Below are 22,112 nucleotides of genomic sequence, written 5' to 3' on the forward strand. Positions count from 1 at the left end.
GTTAGTGCGTCTACAATTTTTGTTTTTTGTCGTATTGTTTCATTTGTTATTTTGTTTTTGATATTTATGTTTAGGATACTTCTTTCCATTGCCCTTTGTGTTGTACTTATTCTTTGCTTAATTTTGCTTGTGTAGGTCCATGTTTGGCATCCATATAGTAGGCTAGGTAAGATACAGGTATCCATTATAGTTCTCTTTATCTTCATACTATAGTTTCCTTTGAGTATTTCTTTATGTGACCAAAACTTTTTCCATGTAATATTTATTCTTCTCTCTACCTCTTCTTCGTTATTAGTTCTACTGAATGATATTTGTTTTCCTAGATATATATAATTATTGACATATTCTATACTGCCTCCATTTATGATGATAGGTGTTTTAAAGCTATTGGTAAGGATTTTAGTTTTACTTCTATTTAGTAGTAGGCCTACTTTACCACTTTCTTGATCTAGCTCCCGCAGCATGTCTTCTAGTTGTTTGGCCGTTTCAGAGAACACGATGATGTCATCTGCGAACCTGAGATGATTCAGATATCTTCCGTCAACTCTAATGCCGTATTTTGCCCACTGTAGGTTAGTAAATATGCTTTCCAACACGGCTATGAAAAGTTTAGGCGACAAAGGGTCGCCTTGTCTGACTCCCCTTTCTATTCTAATAGGATCACCTCTTTTTTCTAGTTTTACTTTACTTGTACTGTTGGAGTAAATGCATTTTATAATATTTATGTATTTATCATCCACGTTTGATGATTTTAGTGCGTTCCAAATTGAATTATGGCTAATAATGTCGAAAGCTTTACTATAGTCAATGCAGGCTATGTACAGAGGCTTATTATATTCTTCATATTTTTCAATTAGTTGTTCCACAGTATGGATATGGTCGATTGTACTAAAACCTGAACAAAAGCCCGCCTGTTCTACTGGTTGTGTGTCGTTAATTTTTTTAGAAATTCGTTTTAGTATGATAGAAGAAAAGAGTTTATATATACTCGCTAGTAAGCTAATTGGTCTATAGTTAGTTATTTCCAGTGGATTCCCCTTTTTATATATCAAAATTATGTCAGATGAACACCATTGTTCCGGTACTGTTTCAGTGTCAAGTATCATATTGAAGAGTTGTGTTAAGTGTTTAAGTAAAATGGGGGCTCCTAATTTAAGAGATTCGTTCGTCAACCCGTCTGGTCCAGGGCTCTTCTCGTTCTTAAGCTTTTTTATTTGTGAGTATACTTCTTCTTCTCTTATTGGTTCAATTGAGTGTTTATTGTTGTCCGCACTACTGTATTTTTTGTATTTTGTCTCGTTTTCCTTTTTGCTATATAGCTCTCTGTAAAATTCTGTCGCATGGTCTATCACGTCTTTTCTTGTCTTTGTTTCGCATGTTTGGTATTGCAGTTTCTGTATCCATTTCTTTTGTAGGGTCAATTCTTTATAAGCTCTCTTAGCACTTCTATATGTATTTAGATTCCTTGATATAATTTCTTCTCTATGTTTATTATAGTCTAATTTGATTGATTTATTCGTAGTTTTAAATAGTTGAGTAAGTTCTTTTTTCTGTTGTTTGGTTTTATTTTTAGTATGTATTAATTCAGAGCGTTTTTTAATTAGTTGTAGGGTATGTTCCGTAAGTATTCTATTTTGTTTCTTTTGAATAGGGTTACTGTACAAGCTGCTTTTTATGTGTTTCTCCAATAAATCGTAATATATTTGGACATTTTCTGAAAGTTTAATATTTGTGTCTTTTAGGTTGTCTCTCAGGCGGTTTTTGTATAATTCTATTTCGTTTTCTGTTTTAGGACTTTTAATAATGTTTTTGAAGTTTCTATAAATATATAGAATAACACACATTATAGGACATCAATCATCATAATATACCTACTAACATGTATTGTTTTAATTTTATGCGAGTTTGGATAGTAGGAGCAAAGTGACCTACAAGTAAATTTATTACACTCGAAAATAAACAAAAGGCTCATGTACACGCCTTTCAATTGTTATTCATATAAACATATTGAGTTCATTTGTTTTACAAAAAAAATACAACGGAATTTCAGTATACAGTAGTCCGTTTATAATAACATGAAAGGGAATTGATAAATAGGTCAATTATTAACCGGACGTACTATATATCAAACATTTTTTGGTCAATAAGAATTTTATAATGATAAATTAAAAAACTGGGCAAGTGCGAGTCTGACTTGTGCACGAAAGGTTCCGACTTCCGTACTATCAAGTAAAAAAATACAAAAAATACACTTTTTTATAAGGGTACCTGAGGTACCCTGGTACAGCCTGGAGACAGACAGACAGCGGACGCTTAATAATAGGGTTTCCGTTTTACTCTATAGGTACGGAACCCTAAAAATGGGTTCCCCAATACTCTTCATTAAAATAAAGAAATACTTCCGTATCTAACTTTTAATATAAACTCATTAAAACAATAATTATTTCCGTTCTAAGTACTCGTTGAAAGCATTTTTATGATATTTTTAATTTTTACGATCATAATTGAATTTTTATATTGAATGGAGATAATGCTCCGCTTATTATGTTAATAAAATTTGCTCTGATTTTATTCACTACGGATAATTTTATTGGATGGTTATGGATATAATGTTCTATAAAGGACATTTCCATTTTTTGACTATTTACAATTGAGACGTATAACTACATCTACAAAATCTACATCGGAAAATTATTCGCTTTGCTTACAAATTTTGATGTAGAGATTAACATTAAAATAAAAAAAATTCTATAATGCTCTTAGTGTGATGATATACATAAGTATATCAGCCTTCCTCGATAAATGGGCTATCTAACACCGAAATAATTTTTCAAATTGGACCAGTAGTTCCTGAGATTAGCGCGTTGAAACAAACAAACTCTTCAGCATTATAATATAGTATAGATATGAAAACATTAAATAAACACTCGACCCAACAGCCTCCTAATTTGAAGCAGTATAAAGAATTCCATCAAGTTTATAAAAACGAAATCTTAAATAACTTTTTTATCTTCAAAGGCGGCAGAATTTGAGGTAAAGTAAATAATACTCTAAGTGTGATATTACAAACTAGCTGCGACCCGCGATTTTACCCGCTTGTGTTTTTCCTTTTAATCCTAATGTCCCTGATCCTTATGAAATATGAGAGTAACTCCTTTTTACATCGACTATCTGTCCGTGAAAATCCCGTCAAAATCGGTCCAGTCGTTTCAGAAATTAGCACGGTTCTAGAGGAATAAACAGACGGACAGACAGACGGACAGAAATTGAAAAAAATACTATATTGGTAATTGGTATAATATTATGTAGGTACCTACCATATATAATAACAGTGAAAAGCGATTTTTTGTAAGATTACAACCAGACACTCCAATTTTATCATTGGTATGTATAGATATTTCTTGTTAACTTTACCGCACCCTAATCTATCTGTTATTACCAACGCTTCAAAAAAGCAAATAAATAAAAACATCAGACATTAAAAGGTTTTTGCGATGGACTGTCGAAACGAAATGGTTTCTCTTGAATTCTAGTTTCTTGTTATATTCTTGAATACATAGGTAGGTTAGGTGATAGGTCTGAATATGTCATATAAGGCGTATTATAAATGTAGATTTTAACTACTTTAAAATGAGCTAAGCCACTCGATTAGATACTAGGCTAAGGGCCGATTTTTCAATCCTTGGTTAAAATTTAACCGTCCAATAAAGTATTACACGAACATTTTAAAATGTCACCTGTAAACTGTCAAATACGGACAATTAGAATACACTTTTGAAATGGTAGTTTAATATGTTATTCGATGAATAAGTTTGAACCAAGGATTGAAAAATCAGCCCTAAAACCTATCTCTAGAACAGTGTGCTAAGCGTGGTTTTATAATGACCAGGGGTTCATAATTTAACATGCTTTTATTAGCTTCATGTTTTGTATGTAACTAGCTTACCACCCGTGGCTTCGCCCGATTTATCTAAAACCTAATAAATTATATACTAAAACCTTCCTCTTGAATCACTCGTTCTATTAAAAAAAAACCGCATCAAAATCCGTTGCGTAGTTTAAGATTTAAGCATAAGCATTAAGGCACATAGGGACTGAGAAAGCGACTTTGTTTTATACTATGTAGTGATGAAAGTGAAGTGATGATGTATGTGTATGTTATCGATTTCTTTAGATCCGATTTTGACCCACTTTAAACGGACAGATTTCATTCAAATTTTGTACACTTATTAAGGTTCGGAGGCAATACAATAATAAAGTGTGTTTTAATTTTTAAACTATTCGTATTCCTATACGTAACAAAGCATTTACATCAAACGAACATAGAGCTAGAGCAAGAGCATTTCGTGATCTTTTAGTGTAAACGAAAACTCAGTATTCAGTGTTGTTCAGTATAATTAGTAGGTACATTGCATACAATCTTTTCGAACGCACCAAGAACAACGAAAGAATGCTCTACGCCTGGAGACTAAGAACTTGACATAGTAGGGTTAGAATGAGCATTCGCTCGTTTGATGTAAATGAAGAAACCATAGTCAAAAATATTACGTCAGACACAAATATTAGCTTGTGCGTGATGAAGCATCAATGCCATCATAATTAATTCGAGTGTTTAATTTAATCAAAGCTTATCAAAATATACATATTTTGTTTACCTACTTATAATCCAGTCTGTAGGTATTTATGCTCTACAAAAGGTGGCGTAGAAAATGTTTTGAAACGATAATGTTTAGGTATGAAAGGTTAATCAAAATCCAAGTTTTCGACCTTGACGGACCCAGGCGCTAGCCGCCATCTTGAATTAAAGGTGCTAAAATTAGGTATATTTTAAATAACTTCTCAATTGTTTACTAAATCACAAAAGTGTCTATGAGGGGTTCAAAGAAGACAAAATTACCTACATTTTTTTCATACATGATTATTCTGTAAGTCTTAAAGGTAAAAAGTTACAAGCGACGGAAATAATAATATTTACAGAAACCATATAATTTTAATTTTGTTTAAAAATTGTACAGCTATCATTTTTTTAATTCTCTTTGATGGCCCGGGCTGGTTAATGGTGGCTTCTTCATTATCGTCGCTGAAATTTTCTGTTTCATTGTCTGTATTTTTAGTTTCCAACCATGAAATTTCGTCATCAAGACCAGAAGAAATCGAAGACGCTGGAGCACGCTTTCTAGTAACTTTTTACGGAGGGGACATGGATAAGGAATCCTTAGAAGATATCCGATATGAACGATTCGTAAAGTTATCAATAAAAAGTAAATTTAATCGACGAAATTTCATGGTTGGAAACTAAAAATACAGACAATGAAACAAAAAATTTCAGCGACGATAATGAAGAAGCCACCATTAACCAGCCCGGGCCATCAAAAAGAATAAAAAAAGATCGCTGCACAATTTTTAAACAAAATTAAAATTATATGATTTCTGTAAATATTATTATTTCCGTCGCTTGTAACTTTTTACCTTTAAGACTTACAGAATAATCATGTATGAAAAAAATGTAGGTAATTTTGTCTTCTTTGAACCCCTCATAGACACTTTTGTGATTTAGTAAACAATTGAGAAGTTATTTAAAATATACCTAATTTTAGCACCTTTAATTCAAGATGGCGGCTAGCGCCTGGGTCCGTCAAGGTCGAAAACTTGGATTTTTATTAACCTTTCATACCTAAACAATATTGTTTCAAAACATTTTCTACGCCACCTTTTGTAGAGCAGAGGCTTTTACATTTCCCCACAGACTGGACTATTAATAAAATAATAAAGCAATGACATTAAAATAATAATCAATGAGCGAACGCCTCGTTGCGACATCGGATTGTGATGTTTTAATTAGTTAGTTAGTTATAGTTATATATTCTTTATTGCACACAAATTTTTAATTTTACAATACAAGGATATCAGAAGCAATTGGCGGCTTTATTGCTAAACAGCAATTTCTTCCAAGCAACCAGTACCAAGCATGAAATATACAGTTGCAAATATGGGAAGATAGTGTACACATAAAGCAAATAAATTAATACAAAACATTCAAATCAGAATAAACAAAAAAAAACAAACAATATCAAAAACACTAAAAATAAAACAGTAGTAAAAATAAAAATAAAACAGTTAGTGTAGGTAGAGTAGGTAAATATCATCACTACATAGTATAAAACAAAGTCGCTTTCTCTGTCCCTATGTCCCTTTGTATGCTTAAATCTTTAAAACTACGCAACGGATTATGATGCGGTTTTTTGACGTGACAACGTCTTATAATTCGATAGAGCCGGCTGCACGCACGAAAAAACATGACTCATGCGGCGTTACCTCGCTCTGAGGCGTTCCATGGGCTTGAAGTGCAAGCGAGAGCGCGGAACGAGCGACAAAGAAGCACAATCGGACGTTGTCACGTTCAACTATCGTCAGTAAACCGACTTTACAGACAACCAATTTTAGAGTGAAAGAAATAGAGTGATTCAAGAGGAAGGTTTTAGTATATAATTTATTAGGTCTTAGACAAAGCGGGGGAAGCTGCGGCCGGGAAGCTAGTAAGTTTATAAAAGACAATGAATCTATACTTTGTAATATTATAAAAGCTGAAGACTTTGTTTGTTTTAACGCACAAATCTCAGGAATTACTGGTACGATTAGAAAAATTCTATCAGAGTTATAGCCCATTTATCGAGAAAGGCTATAATAAGCCTAACAGGAGCAGAGCAATGCGAGTAAAACCTCGGGGCTAGTTAAACCGCGGTTTCTCTCGCGAGGTAAAGTCTACAAATTAAATTAAATTAAATTAAATTTATTTATTTTCTCATCACAAATGCACAATCAACACATACATTGTTAATCTATATATCTTAACACTAACATTTGTGAGAGACTGGTGCCCGCGATAAGTATAAAATACTTGAGTTACGGGTCACCAGGCCCCCAAGCATCAACAATCACATCTATCAGATAAACAATGAACGTGAACATTAAAGGAGAAATAATAATTAATTGTGATTAAAGTTAAATGAAAAATTAATATCGAAAAATTACCAATGGATATATTATACATTATTATAGATGAGGTGAAGAGTTAAAATGAATTGATATACTTAGTGTATAATGTGAGTGTTTGTGTATGTGTGTTTGTGTATGCGTATGTGAGTGCGTGTGTGTGTGTGTGTGTGCGTGCGTGTTGCGTGTGTGAGCGCGTATATGTGTGATTGAGGGTAGGTGTGGATGAGTTATTGCGATAGCGTATGTATGATTCAGTTTCTCTACTTACCGAATTGTATGAATAAAATTTTCTGATGTTTGATAGTCTAATTTTTTCAGCCATTTACATACCGACGTCTTACACCTTGATGTACTAAGGGAGTATATTGAAATAGACTTATTGATTTTATTGTATAAAAATGCCCCAAGATAATAGTAAAATCTATGTGACAGACATGTATTAAAAGAGTTGTTTTTACATATAATATCTTTTCTACGCTTGTCCCTATTGAAATTCGGATCATATTTTATTTGTGCATGTTGCCTTATTATAATAGATAAGATAAAAGTCTGTCTGACAGTTAGGACATCCCAACGTTTGTATAGTTCGCAGGTAGGATAGCGAAATGGTAAACCAGCCCCTACTCTGAGTATGGCTCTTTGTGCTCTTTCAGCTTCTATGAGGTGTACCTTGCAAGCGCCTCCCCAGGAGCTAATACAGTAATTAATGACTGAATGGCATAGAGCTGAGTAAACCATTTTTATTGTCCGAAAATCAGCAATATGTCTCAATATTTTAAATATATATATCAGTTTGCGAATCCGTGTGACTAAAATTTCAATGTGAGGCTTAAATGTGAGAGTTTGATCCAAGTAAACACCAAGATATTTGATAGAGTCAGTTCTTTGTATAGAAGGACAAGAGCAGGTTCGGTAAGTCATAGGTGTGCATATATGTGAGGTAATGTTGTAACTTGCAGGAGGAAGAAGATTTTTTTTTTGGCGCAAAGGCAATATATTTAGTCTTATCCACATTTAGCGTTAAAACATTACATTTAAGCCACTCACAAACCTGATCAAAGCCATTCTGTGTACTTTGAAACACTTCTGTCCATGAGTCACCCGAGAATAAAAGTGCTGTGTCGTCTGCAAAAGACAGTATTTTACCATGATTCAGTTGAAGTTGGCATAAATCATTAAGATAGACAAGAAATAGGCTAGGTCCAAGAACACTGCCCTGGGGAACACCGTACTGCACCAGTAGTTCATCGCTAACCCAATTGTCAATTTTTACACGCTGCTTTCTGTGTTTTAAGTAATCTCCCAGTAATTGTAATGGAAGGCCTCTCACACCGATCCTTTCTAGCTTAAGTAACAAGAGTGGTATTGATACGGTGTCAAAGGCCTTGGCTAGGTCAAGGAAAACCACAATACATTTCTTCCTCTTATCCAAATTGAAAACAATATTATTAGTTAGTTCGTGAACAGCATCGTCAGTCGACCTACCTGACCGAAAGCCATATTGTCCAGGAGAAAGTAGTTCATTAGACTCTAAAAAGTTCATCAGACGTTTATTGATCAAGCGTTCCAAGATTTTAGACATAGTGGGGAGAATTGAAATTGGCCGGTAATTCGTAATGGAGTCTATATCTCCACCTTTGTGGATTGGTTTAACTAGGGCAGTCTTAAAAGCCTGTGGAAAAATACCGGTGGTAAACGATAGGTTGCAGATGTATGAAAGAGGAAGCGATATTACTTTGATGTAACGTTTTAAGATTTTGCCTGATATGTTATCAATTCCCACCGCAGCATCTTCTCTTAGATCCATAATGATATGTTCAATCTCTGTATCATCAGTTGGTAGCAGAACAAACGATTTGGATATTTGAGAGTGAACATTCTCATAAATGTCAGGTTTATTATGGTTACTGATGATTTTCTCAGCCAATGTCTTTCCAACACCTATAAAGTAACTGTTAACATGATCAACACTATTTTTGGGATTGTTCTTATCAATTAGCGCTAAAGCGGACTCTGGTTTTTTATTTGTGTTACATATATTTTTAATGACGTCCCACAATTTTTTATTATTATTTTTAGTTTTTTCAATTTCTTGTTTTTCGTAGATTCTTTTTTGCTTCTTTAGTAGAGCGTTGCAGAAATTCCTGTATCTTTTGTAGGTTAATTTAAGTGAATTATCATCAGGTTTCTTTTTTAGTTTTTTATACAATTTGTCCCTATTGCGTATACATCTCAGTAGGCCTGTAGTAATCCATGGCTTATGAATCCTCTTTTTGTTAGGTACTTTTACAATGGACGAGTTTTCTAATATGGCATTGTTTAGAAGTGTGACGAAGTGGTCTGTTGCTAAATTTACGTCGTTGTACTCTATTACTGACTGGAAGTTTATTTTATTGATAGATTTATCTAGTTCAGTATAATTAATTCTTTTTATGATTGATAGATTAAAGTTAAGTTTAGTCTGCAAATTAACAGAAATAGCAACACTTTCATGATCAGTCACAGATGAGGCAGCTACACAACATGTGGTATCCAATTTTGTTTTAATCATAAAATGATCTAGACATGTGCGTTGGTGGGTGGGTAAAGTATGAGCGGGTAGTATACAATGATACGCCAGAATATTTAAATATTCAGAAGAGCGCTTATCGGTACTATTGGGACCTATGTCAATGTTAATATCTCCACCAATTACTATTGTTTTATAGTTATTTAATTTAGTCAGTAGTGTATCTAGAGAATTAATAAAATTAGTAGTATTACGTTGACCTGGAGGGCGATAAAGACCTAAAATACAAATCTCGTTACTAAATTTTAAGCATAAACAATTAGCATCAACTAAATCAGGCTCATCCACCATTACTTCATACCGGTTTTTATAGTAAATAACAACGCCTTCATTTTGGGTTTGATGGATGGTTGTGCATATATGCCTGTAACCCTCTAAAAGGGGTATATTATGTGACGACCGAAGCCAACATTCAGATAGAATAATTACGTCCCAATCTATGCCCGATCTATACAATAAAACCTGTAGATTAGACATGTTACATTGTATACTTCTTATATTTTGAGAGAATATTTTTAAGGTTCGTTTGCCTAATGGTAGGATAGTTTTCATGTCTTCAATGTCGCATGTAAGGGATTTGGCTATAGCAAAGGTATCGAGACTTTGATGGATTGATTCAATTCCGGAATTATCGAATTTGTCGTAGAAGTACTTTTAGGCTAGCTTTGGTACATGTTATAATATGTGAAATGTAATAAATGTGTGGCTGTGTAAATGTATATAGGTGAGTGAACGTTTTTTTCTTGTATAATATTTTGTAGAGAAGTGTGTAAGTAGAGTTAATTATTTGTGTATAGCAGTAAAATTCCATAATATATCCATTATACATTACAATAACAATAATAGAGATGCACATAATCATAATTTTAACTATAAAAAGATAAAAAAACGAACATAATATTATAACTAACAACAATACATGCATAAAGAAGATTAAATCTAGTCACAATGATAGTTTTTGCAAGTCGGATTCATCCGTTATACGTAATGGCGTCTGACCGTCTTTTATTTTAATATACACTTTTCCGAAGGAAGTCCATGTGCTAATTATCTTTTTGTTTTTCACAAGCTGTCTGGTCATGTAGTGAAGTTGACGTGCTTTACCCGACAGAACCTCAGAGATGTATATCGGATATGTCGGACCTGGAAGCTTAATATCCTGTGTATTGAGTAGTGGTTGTTTAGTTAGGCGGCGTGATTTATTATAACTTTTATATGCATTTAAGATAGTTTCTTTTCTGCCAGTGGTAATAAAGTCAACTATCAATGCGTCAGACTTAGACCTATAGACTTCTTTTACTTCTAAATCCACCAACGGATTCTCGGGACACAAAGTTGTACATATACTGTTAATAGTATGCATCATGTTTTGTTTGTTGTCACTTGTTTGCGGAATATTACGTATTTCTATTTTAGAACTGAGTGAAGTTCTCTCCATTAGATCCATTTTTTTTTCTAGTAAACATATTTGTTTTTTATATTGAAGATTTTCCTTTTCAAGAGCGTTAAATTTATTTAATAATTCATCATTCTGAGTGGACATAAAATCAACAGATTTCATGATGTCTTGGTTTTGAGACACTAATAAGTTTATAGAGCTTTTTAATGAATCAAACTTTTCTTCTTGTTGTGCTTTCATTTCTGAAAACATGTTTTTTATTTCTGACATAAATTGTTCAGAATTTTCTGAGTACTCCATAAAAGTGCGTTTTTGTCGTTTCGTTCTAGTCGATAAATTTTCTGTATTCGTTTCCTTACATTTATTTAATGCTGAATCAGATCCATATAGCAACGGGGTGGTTTTTAATTTCAATCCGGGAGGTGATCGTTTAACCGACATTATTTATAAAAATTATAATAAATAAAATAGATATTCCTAGTAGACCAAAAGTTCTCGTCTAACCAAACTGTATTAATAGGAGTTTAACAAAAAAGAAAAAATAAAAATAAAATTTAATACAATCACTCGGATACGAACTCGAACTCGCTGATAGTTATCATTTAATAGTCCAAGTCTTAGCTCACTCAACCAATACGACACTATTAGGGGTTGCGAAATAGTACGTCTTATATTACGTGCGATCCAATTCAATCAAACCGGTTTCTAACAAGTCGTTGATTCAAGATCAAACCCACACTGCACTGCAGCAAATTAATATCAACCGTCACAGATTTAAAACTTTAAAAATACCACTTCAAGCACTGTTCACTGATAACATTTGACATTCGACTACAGTCCTATCACTTATAAAAGTTTTTACACTACTTAAAATGATAAAAGTTCACTTTTTTTCCATTGAAACAAATTTTTAATCTCAGATAGCACTGGAACACGTCCGTTCGCATTCGCGGCGCGGTGCGTTTCTTGTGCGGTAATTAAACTTTCATACAGATGTTTATACATTGAAAACTAATAAACATCCGTTCATATATCTTCACAATCTTCCGTGGTATTATTTTAGTAGGATTTAACACTAGATTGAATACTCAAGAATAATTAGAATTTTTTTTCAGAAGCTCCTGAAATCGTACATTACATACATAGGTACCTACCTACAAATAAAACTTAAGCCTCAAATTCTCAAGTACGTAATTCGGTTTAAAACATTATGCCTTACACAAAAATACGATCATGAAAAATTTATATCAAACTTTTGTAAAACAAGAGCAAATTAAAAAAAATCTTTGTCTATATTCTATACTATAATCACTAGGGATGTAACGATACCGATACCGATACCGATATATCGGCCGATATATCGGCCTTGCCGATATATCGGTATCGCCGATAATAAATCAACCGATACCGATATTTTTTTATTAAATTCTTTCTTTTCTTTTATGTTTTTGCATTGTATTCATTCATATTGTTTTATTTCTGTTTCTGTAATAGTGTTAAGTAAGAGCGGAACCTCCTGACACAAGCATTTTATTTGGTTACTAGGAGTGTTCCAATCACAAAGGAGATTGCCCAAGTTACTATGGCACTTGGTATCGCAATCAAACTTATTGTGTCAAGATGAAATATAGCTCAATTTAAAGCTTGATGTTAGTACTTTTAGAAACGATTAAAGTTTTTATGTAAATAAGCCGCAGTTCGCGACAACAAAAATAAAACAATAGTGTTATTCAACACTTTAAAAAAATACTTTATCGAGTTTAAACTAAATATGAACGTTAAGTTTTACATTTATTACATTACATAGGTAATATTTTAATTTACAAGACAAATGTGAAAAGTAAATCGTAATAAACATTATTTGTGCGTCGAACAATGCGTCGAACACAATGACAGATGACGCAGGACGCTATCAAGAGAGATAGATATATGTGTCAAAACAAAAACTTTTACTTTTATTTGTATTTATGCGGTATAATTACGACTTAATAGTGATAGATATGATCATTATAAATACAAAAAAGTTTGGAAAATCCAAAAGTGCACGACTCATAATGCTCATTTAATTATGAAATACTTATATATAAAAAAAAACTTATTGTAGTTTTCGTTTTTTATTAATTGCAATTAAACGACACTGAATTAATTAATCATTCGCATTCAGTGACCTACAATCGTCGATTAGAATATTTAAAAAAAAAATTAACTCAAATGATGGGTTTTTTCTCAAGTTATAGTGTTTTCAGCTTTCACACATGACGGACAGGAAAATTTTTTTACCTATTTTGGTGTTTTTTTCCAATTCTATTGAAGTAAATCAATTTTTAAAAAGTATGGGATTAATCTCCATTAAATTATCTCGACAATAGTATGCAAAATATCTCGATTCCGTGAACTAACAAGGCTATAATAATAAGAATAGCTGCAAAAATGAGGCGAAAAAAATTTTTCGATCGTAAAGCACTCTCTGATGCTTCGCATCATGAGTCGTGCACACAGACATGTATCAAGGTCGTGCAATAGGAATTAACTATATCACAAACATGTGACACAACTAGTATTTTACCGATTCCATACGTGATCATACATGTTTCAAAACACAAACTTTTACTATTATTTCAATTTATCCGGTATAATTAAGACTTAATAGTGATACATATGATCATTATAAATACAAATAGGAATTAACAATATCACGAATACGTGGCACAACTAAAATTTTACCGATACCACCCGTGGTCATTCTCCTTTGTTTATGTAAAGGAAAGAAAGAAATAATTTTGAATTTTTTTAATTTTTAACGTGATAACGTTTTTAAAATCGTTTTAGTCGGGTGACATGTTCATAAACTTGTGTCACACCAAAACCTCACGAGCGCGATCGCAGGTATAACGAGAGAGAGACGGACCGATCTCCCGTTTCATCTCGAGCGCTGCCACTGCTTTATGTTATCACGTAAACATCTCGATCGTAAACCTACTTTACAAACAACCAATTTTTTTGATATCAAATAATTCAAAAACCCGCGCCCAATGAACGATGCGGGAGGCCGCCCGCGCGTGCGCACTTTGTTTTCTTAAAAAACTCTACCAATAGTAAACTTTTATTAGGTACTGATTGTATGTGTATTACTTAAGGTAACCTATTAAAAACTCGAATTTCTATTACCCGAATCTTAAAACCCCGAAAACGGTTGTTAGAACTTTTAAAAGACAGATGTAATGAATGACAAATTTTTAAAATTCCTTTTTTAATTTCCCAGATGAATCAATTTCCAGATGCACCAAAACCAGATTTTTAAAAAGTATTTTTTTGTTTCCCGTATTCTCATTATCCAGATCTCAATATACCAGATTCTCAGAATACTTTTTTTTGTTTCCCATCGTACCATTTTCCAAATAAACTATTGCCAAATTTTCATAATCTTTTTATTTGGTTCCCATATAATCGTATAACAGATAAACTATTGCCAGATTTTCATAATCTTTTTATTTGATTTCCATACAATCGTGATTATACTATTACTATCGACTGAAAATAAACATTGTCAGTAAGTAAATTTATTGTTTTACTTGTCCATTACAGACCGGTTTTAGTGTCAAAGTCGACTCAGTAGGTTAGATTTGAACTACGACCCCCACGCTAGAACTGACTCGCTATTGTTTTACTTGCCTATTACAGAAAGGTTTAAGTATCAAATTCGACTCAGTAGGTTAGGTTAGGTTTGAACTGTGACCCCCCATGCACGAGCCGAGCGAGCGAAGCGAGCGTGCCGCGGCAGCGGCCGGCGAGTGCCAGAACCGACTCGCTATTGTTTTACTTGCCCATTACAGAAAGGTTTAAGTATCAAATTCGACTCAGTAGGTTAGGTTAGGTTTGAACTGTGACCCCCCATGCACGAGCCGAGCGAGCGAAGCGAGCGTGCCGCGGCAGCGGCCGGCGAGGGCCGAATCCGACTCGCTATTGTTTTACTTGCCCATTACAGAAAGGTTAAAGTGTTAAAATCTATTCAGAAGGTTAGGTTAGGTTCGTGCTGCGTCCCCCTGGAAGGATTACGTTTTGCTGGATATCGTTTATTGGAATTTCAAAAATCTGGACATTGTTTGTCTGGATATCAATTAACTGTATTTCAAAAATTTGTGTTTTAAAAATCTGGCTTTCGTGCATATGGATTACGGTCATCTGGATTTTGTGCATTTAGATTTCGTATGTCTGGAATTCATTCGTCTGGATTGTAAAACGTCGTACAAATAAAGAAATGGGCAAATGAAATTCGGAGTTGCGATTATATGGCAAACAAAACTTCGAAATTTTAAAATTCGGGGTTATGAAAAAATGTCCAAACGTTTTCTGGATTATGATATTCGGAATATTAAAATTCGAGATTAAGATAGGTAACCATTACTTAAAGTTTAACTGACTTCGTAAAATAATAATACTAAAATAAATGGTTTTGTTGTTTTTTGATTTGGCATTTTTATTTAAAAGAATACGATTAACAGTTGTCTCTGTTAAATGTTGGTAACTTTTTATGCATAATTCACTATTTATTTTTCTACCAAGCCATCGATATCGGTATCGGTATCGGTATCGCCGATACATTACTACAAATATCGGTATCGGTATCGTATCGGCAAAATCATGTATCGTTACATCCCTAATTCTTATGATTGGTGAAAGCCGCTAGGCTCGTTTTTTTCTGTTATTTTAATGATTTCGAAAATAATATGCTTCCTTATTTCTTTACGATTATTGGTCATTCACAAAAATGCAATTCCCAGATGTCGGACAACAAAATAACCCCCCGCGACACAACAATGACGTTCACGTGTTTCGTGCTGTTCGACATGTTCAACGCGCTGTCGTGCAGATCGCAGACCAAGTCGATATTCCAAGTGGGACTGTTTTCTAACAAGTGAGTGTTTTCTTAGTGTAAATGCTCCAATTCAAGTAAAGGCCTATTTTTCAATCCCTGAACTTATCCGTCCAATAATATTACACGATAATATTAAAATGACATCTGTAAACTGTCGATTGCGGGCAATAAGAATACATTTTGAAATGGTAGTTTTATACGTTATTCGACGAGTAGGTTTTAACCAAGGATTGAAAAATTAGCCCTTAATAGAATAATTATTGAAATTATAATTCAAAAATTGATTTGATTAAATGGATAAAATTGAATACCTTGATAAAAATGGGATAGGTTTTAAGGGATTATGTGAAATAGTGAGAATTTTCAGATTGAAAAGAATAATAATAAGTATAAAATATGTGTATGTGTATGTATATGTAAAGCCATAAAATTGTTGCTGTCTTCAAAATATCACTAGTAGGAAGCTAAAGATGTATGTAGTGAGTCTTAGTGAAAAACGATTCTTGATGCAACAGTCAACGCGCGCTGTCTAAATAGCGACTCGGAAAAAAACTGATAAAAAATAGGCAGGTAAAGATGTGAAATTAAGAAATAAATAAATTTCTTTGGAGGTCCATCTTGGGCTCTAAAATGTGCAGATATGTTAGTTGCAATTTAAAAATATCTCATGTTATGCAAAATAGTGACTATAATACAGAATTTTGGTTTCAAGAAAACCACGTGTATTAGCGAATTATCAATCTAAAGTGTAATTTATTTCCAGAATGTTCTTGATCGCCGTATCGCTAAGTCTGGTCGGGCAAATGTTGGTGATATATTTCCCGCCGCTGCAGAGGGTGTTCCAAACTGAAGCGCTCACTGGACATGGTATGTGTTTCTTTATGATATTTATTTACTTTTGATAGTATTGAGATAATGGTTAGCTATTTTATTCTCTTTGATAAACCGCAGAAATTAGGTTTATTAACATTTGAATGTTACCCGAATATACAGATTGGCTATAATATGTATATTATGATATTGGAAAGAAACAGTGTGTGTGAATAGATAACGTTTTAAATTTACAAAATTACTACAGGAAGTTGGTTTGGGCGCGCGGAGTGCGGGTAAAAGCACGCACGCACTTCTTGGTTATAATTTATTTCAGCTAAATCGGTTTATTTCTATAAGAACCCGAATTCATAACACCAAGAAGACAGTCTCCTAAAATTACATAACACAATATAATCTATTTCAGATCTCATATTCCTAGTCTGCTTGACGTCGAGCGTGTTTATCGTCAGCGAAATAAAGAAGGTAGTAGAGCGAACACTGAAGAAGCGCGCCTTCCCAAAGTTCTCGACGAAGGCGCACGACGCGATGGACTTTGTATGACAGCAGCCCGAGACGAAGGCGGAGTAAGCGTGCTGGACGCGTGTCGGCGTGACACCTGTCAGACTGACACGTGTCAGACTGGCAGCTGTCACCGCGGCGGCCGCGCGCGACGCCTCGACACGTGTCGGAGTGACAGCTGTCAGAGTGGCACCTGTCAAACTGACATGTGTCAAACTGGCAGCTGTCAAACTGACATGTGTCAGTCAGGTGATGCGCGCGTGGCCACGTGTCGCGCTGACGCTCCGAGGGGCTGTGTTGTTCTCGATCTGAGGGATGTTAACGTTAGCGATACGCGGCAAAGCGTTAGATTGTGCAAGCATTTTCCGTTCCGCGGCTCGGCGGATACAGATGGGCGTAGAATGAACGTTGATGACGGCTGTCATATGACGGCGAGGGGTGAGGCGGGGAGCGCGGTATATGACAGCTGTAATGCGAACGTGACAGATGGAATGATGAGTGACGTGACATTTAACAACTGTCATAGGAATATAACGGTCGAGCAGATGGTAGGCGTCCTTAATGACGAATTTCAGGGTAACGTGACGAATGAACCAATAGCGAATGCGTCATATGACAACTGTCATACCGTTTCAATCCAAGTATCGAGAAACTGTCATGCGGGCGTGACAGACGGTCAGGTGGCGAGAGGTTTTTCATATGACAGGTGTCATACTGAGTTGACGAATATACGAGTGACAGATGACGCGTCACTTACAAGGCGACGGGTGGTTGGTGACGCGTGTCTCTTCAATGACAATTGTCAGTGCGACGGTGTGACGGACCAAATGCCATTCGCTATATACGATGGCAAGATTGATATCCCGATGCGTTTTTGATTTGAGGCCTATTTAATAGGGTTTTTTGGTGGGTTATAATGTAATAGACAATTTTATTGACTTTAGGCGACAAAGGTTTAATTGTACAACAATAAAAACCGAGTAAACGATAGTGTTCTCATATAAGTTATTTTACTAGCCCAGATTGTGTATGAAGTCTATAAATATAATTCACCAATAAATTATTTTCATAGAGAAGAACATCGCAGTATTTATACCGGAATGCTTGTTTAATTTATTTTTGTATCGCGTTTATGTGATTTAAGTGAAATTAAATGAATTTAGTTTGTATTATTTACGCTTATATTGATATTAAGTTTTTGTAAGGTCGCGTTGAAAGCTAGAATAGTTATGGGAAGAGCTTGTTGGAAATATTTTTGTGGGTAGTTTTGATTTTAGTGAAAAATTGCAAGTACCCTCAATTTTAAAATTATAAAACACATGAGTAGAAACTTGCTTAAATGTTGTCTCAAAAATATGTATAAGGAATATTGTCTCAATCTGTATTCCATACAAGGCCTAAGTTATAGAATTATATATATTTTTTTTATTTTAAATTCCTTTAAAATTATTTTATTTAAAACACATTCCGATAAATATAGGTTTGTTTTAAATAGTGTTTGTTTGGTTGTATTCCCCGCAAGTTCTATTCATATACAAAAATGTGTCATTTTAGTCTTTTTTAATAAATTACCAAGTACAGTTTTGCATTTTCGAACGTTACGGTAAAAATTGCCAGTGTTGAAGAAAAAATGCCCAGTATGTATATTTTTGTTTTTTTTTGTAATAATACATGACATTTTTTTGTTTCGTATATTTTTTATTTATTGTATCGTTGTGATTGTAAATATATTTCGTAAAATAGTCATCAAATGTCCATAAATATAGTTTTAAATAGGGATGTAACGATACCGATACCGATACCGATATATCGGCCGATATATCGGCAAGCCGATATATCGGTATCGCCGATAATAAATCAACCGATACCGATATTTTTTTATTAAATTCTTTCTTTTCTTTTATGTTTTTGCATTGTATTCATTCATATTGTTTTATTTCTGTTTCTGTAATAGTGTTAAGGAAGAGCGGAACCTCCTGACACAAGCATTTTATTTGCTTACTAGGAGTGTTCCAATCACAAATTTGTTTATGTAAAGGAAAGAAATAAATAATTTTGAATTTTTTTAATTTTTTGACGTGATAAAGTTTTTAAAATCGTTTTAGTCGGGTGACATGTTCATAAACTTGTGTCACACCAAAACCTCACGAGCGCGATTGCAGGTATAACGAGAGAGAGACGGACCGATCTCCCGTTTCATCTCGAGCGCTGCCACTGCATTATGTTATCACGTAAACATCTCGATCGTAAACCTACTTTACAAACAACCAATTTTTTTGATATCAAATAATTCAAAAACCCGCGATCAATGAACGATACGGGAGGCCGCCCGCGCGTGCGCACTTTGTTTTCTGAAAAAACTCTACCAATAGTAAACTTTTATTAGGTACTGATTGTATGTGTATTACTTAAAGTTTACAAACTCAAACTCAAACTCAAACATTTATTCATTCAATTAGACTTCTTATAGAAGCACTTTTGAAACGTCATTACATATTTTAAAATTTACCACCGATTCGGAAAGCAGTATCTACGGAGAAGAACCGGCAAGAAACTCCATAGTTGCTCTTTTAAATCATGTCAGTTTTACAATTTTACAAAATACATATGTAACATCATAATATATTATAATAACATGCCAAAGAACTGTCCTGTGGTTTTTTCGCGACAACCCTCCATGGGTTTTTATCGTCCATATATTCCTGAATACTGTAGTACGCTCTCTGAACTAGTACATTTTTTATATAAGTTTTAAATTTAGAACTACTAAACTCTTTAATATTATGAAGAATTCTATTGTAAAAGCGTATACCTTGACCCATAAATGAATTTTTAACTTTAGCTAATCGGAAAAATGGCATTTCAATTCTATTTCTGTTCCTTGTGCCATAACAGTGTTTATCTCCTACTCTTGTGTCGGCGTTTAACTGACTTCGGAAAATAATAATACTAAAATAAATGGTTTTGTTGTTTTTTTATTTGGCATTTTTATTTAAAAGAATACGATTAACAGTTGTCTCTGTTAAATGTTGGTAACTTTTTATGCATAATTCACTATTTATTTTTCTACCAAGCCATCGATATCGGTATCGGTATCGCCGATACATTACTACAAATATCGGTATCGGTATCGTATCGGCAAAATCATGTATCGTTACATCCCTAATAATCACATTAGGAAATAATATTGTAATACTGTGCTATAATATTATAAAAGGTTTGTAATTATGTATGTATGTATGGTTTTCACGCATAAACTACTGGACCGATTTCAAAAATTCTTTCACCACTAGAAAGCTGCATCTTCACTGAGCAACATCCATACTAATATTATAAATGCGAAAGTAACTCTGTCTGTCTGTCTGTTACTCAGTCACGCCTAAACTAATGAACCAATTTGCATGAAATTTGGTATGGAGATATTTTGATACCCGAGAAAGGACATAGGCTACCTTTTATTGCGAAATATGTACCACGAGCGAAGTCGGGGCGGACCACTAGTAGGCTATAAAACATGTAGGTACCACGGGCGAAGCCGGGGCGGACCGCTAGTTTAAAATAAAATTCATTAACATTAATTATCCAAAATCCATTGGACATCCAAATTGAATTACATAACTGAAATATTTATGGCATTAATATTCCAAAGAGAAAATGAGATTATAATTTTATTAATCGCAAAAGATACGGATTAAAGGTTGGTTCGAAATGTTGTGGACGCTTTGACCGTGCTAATGAAATTATATTTTAAGTGTACCTACTAGTGGTTAAATTTTATTGTATAACTATGATATATAATATATTATATTATTTTAAATCAGGATTTAGTCGTAGCAACTATTTAGTAATATTATGTGTTGAGAGTTGCAACTTATTATAATAATACAAAAAAGAACGGCTGTGTCGAGCACACGTGGCAGAAGTGAAACTTCTTTGGCAAGATTCAAAGATACCAAAATCGTCGCCATACCTACCATGACATGAGCATGACCGTCACCTTGAAATTTTACTCTCTACGTGCCTAAAGAAGTTTCACTTCAAAAGACTGTCTCTGATAAAAAAGAAAATCGAAATACATCACTTTCCGTCGCAGGAAAACTAATCAAACGTCTATCTAATAACCGCTCGAGCTAACCTAGTTATCTTCATTAAGGAAAAATCAAGAAAAACCTTTCGATTTCACAGTTTACTTTACGCGCGTCATAGACCGGGAGATACTGACACAAAATTTCGAGTCATTTGTAACAGGATGGCGGTTCTACAGGGTTCTTAGTACGCAATGACAAAAAGAAAAACGATGTTGTGAACGCTGGTACCGGCGTCTTAGTCGCGTGGGCGTTAGTCGAACTCGTCGGAAAAATAGCGAAAGTCAAACGATTTGTAACACAAAAATTTTAGAATTTACCGATAGCCCATAAAAAACAAGTAGGCGGTAGTGTCATGCCATACTTTTCCGGTGTGACTTACAGCCCGCCATACCGACGCGAATGTGTTGATTTAAATAAAACAATTATTCAACCATTTGTATCAGGCTAACTTTTGCACAGGTAACCATCGTCGTGCAGTCATTTACGAAAATCGCCATGCCATACTTTTCGCACGATTCTAAATGGTCGCCATACCGCCGAAAATCTGCAAAAATTTTTTATTTCGCCAAACTTTTTGTACCAGTATTGCATTTGGATTTTTGGAGAGTATTTGATAAAATGTGACCATTATTATATTTGCCATACTTCTAGGTGGGGGGAAAAAGTGCTGTCATACTTGAAAAATTAATTTAGTATTAATTTATATAAGTGAAGATTTCCAACACCTAGATCTTTGAAATTTTGTATTTATATTCGTTGATCCTCAAACTTACAGGAAAAATAAGTGCCATACTGTTACAAATCGTTTGACTTTCGCTATTTTCCGACGAGTTCGACTAACGCCCACGCGAC

General features: G+C 34.0%; 1 protein-coding gene across 1 annotated transcript; it reads left to right on the forward strand.

The window, feature by feature from the left end:
* Positions 1–15,748: 15,748 nt before the first annotated feature.
* On the forward strand, positions 15,749–17,411 carry LOC149897460 (calcium-transporting ATPase type 2C member 1-like). The gene is made up of 3 exons (XM_090116274.1): positions 15,749–15,879; positions 16,604–16,707; positions 17,078–17,411. Exons 1-3 carry the CDS (start codon positions 15,782–15,784, stop codon positions 17,212–17,214), a joined length of 339 nt encoding a protein of 112 aa, XP_089972400.1. The 5' UTR covers positions 15,749–15,781; the 3' UTR covers positions 17,215–17,411.
* Positions 17,412–22,112: the final 4,701 nt, after the last annotated feature.

Source organism: Colias eurytheme, chromosome 25, assembly GCF_061535395.1.
Source record: "Colias eurytheme isolate Ceu_HAF_F1 chromosome 25, ilColEury1 Martin Lab GWU primary, whole genome shotgun sequence".
In the NCBI taxonomy this organism is placed as follows: Eukaryota; Metazoa; Arthropoda; class Insecta; order Lepidoptera; family Pieridae; genus Colias; species Colias eurytheme.

What these genes read in the sequence shown, in the direction of transcription:
- LOC149897460 (XM_090116274.1), top strand. Translation starts at nt 15,782, where the DNA reads ATGACGTTCACGTGTTTCGTGCTGTTCGACATGTTCAACGCGCTGTCG. An exon ending in GTGGGACTGTTTTCTAACAA is followed by an intron (nt 15,880 to 16,603) that starts GTGAGTGTTTTC and finishes ATTTATTTCCAG; the next exon opens with AATGTTCTTGATCGCCGTAT. An exon ending in TGAAGCGCTCACTGGACATG is followed by an intron (nt 16,708 to 17,077) that starts GTATGTGTTTCT and finishes AATCTATTTCAG; the next exon opens with ATCTCATATTCCTAGTCTGC.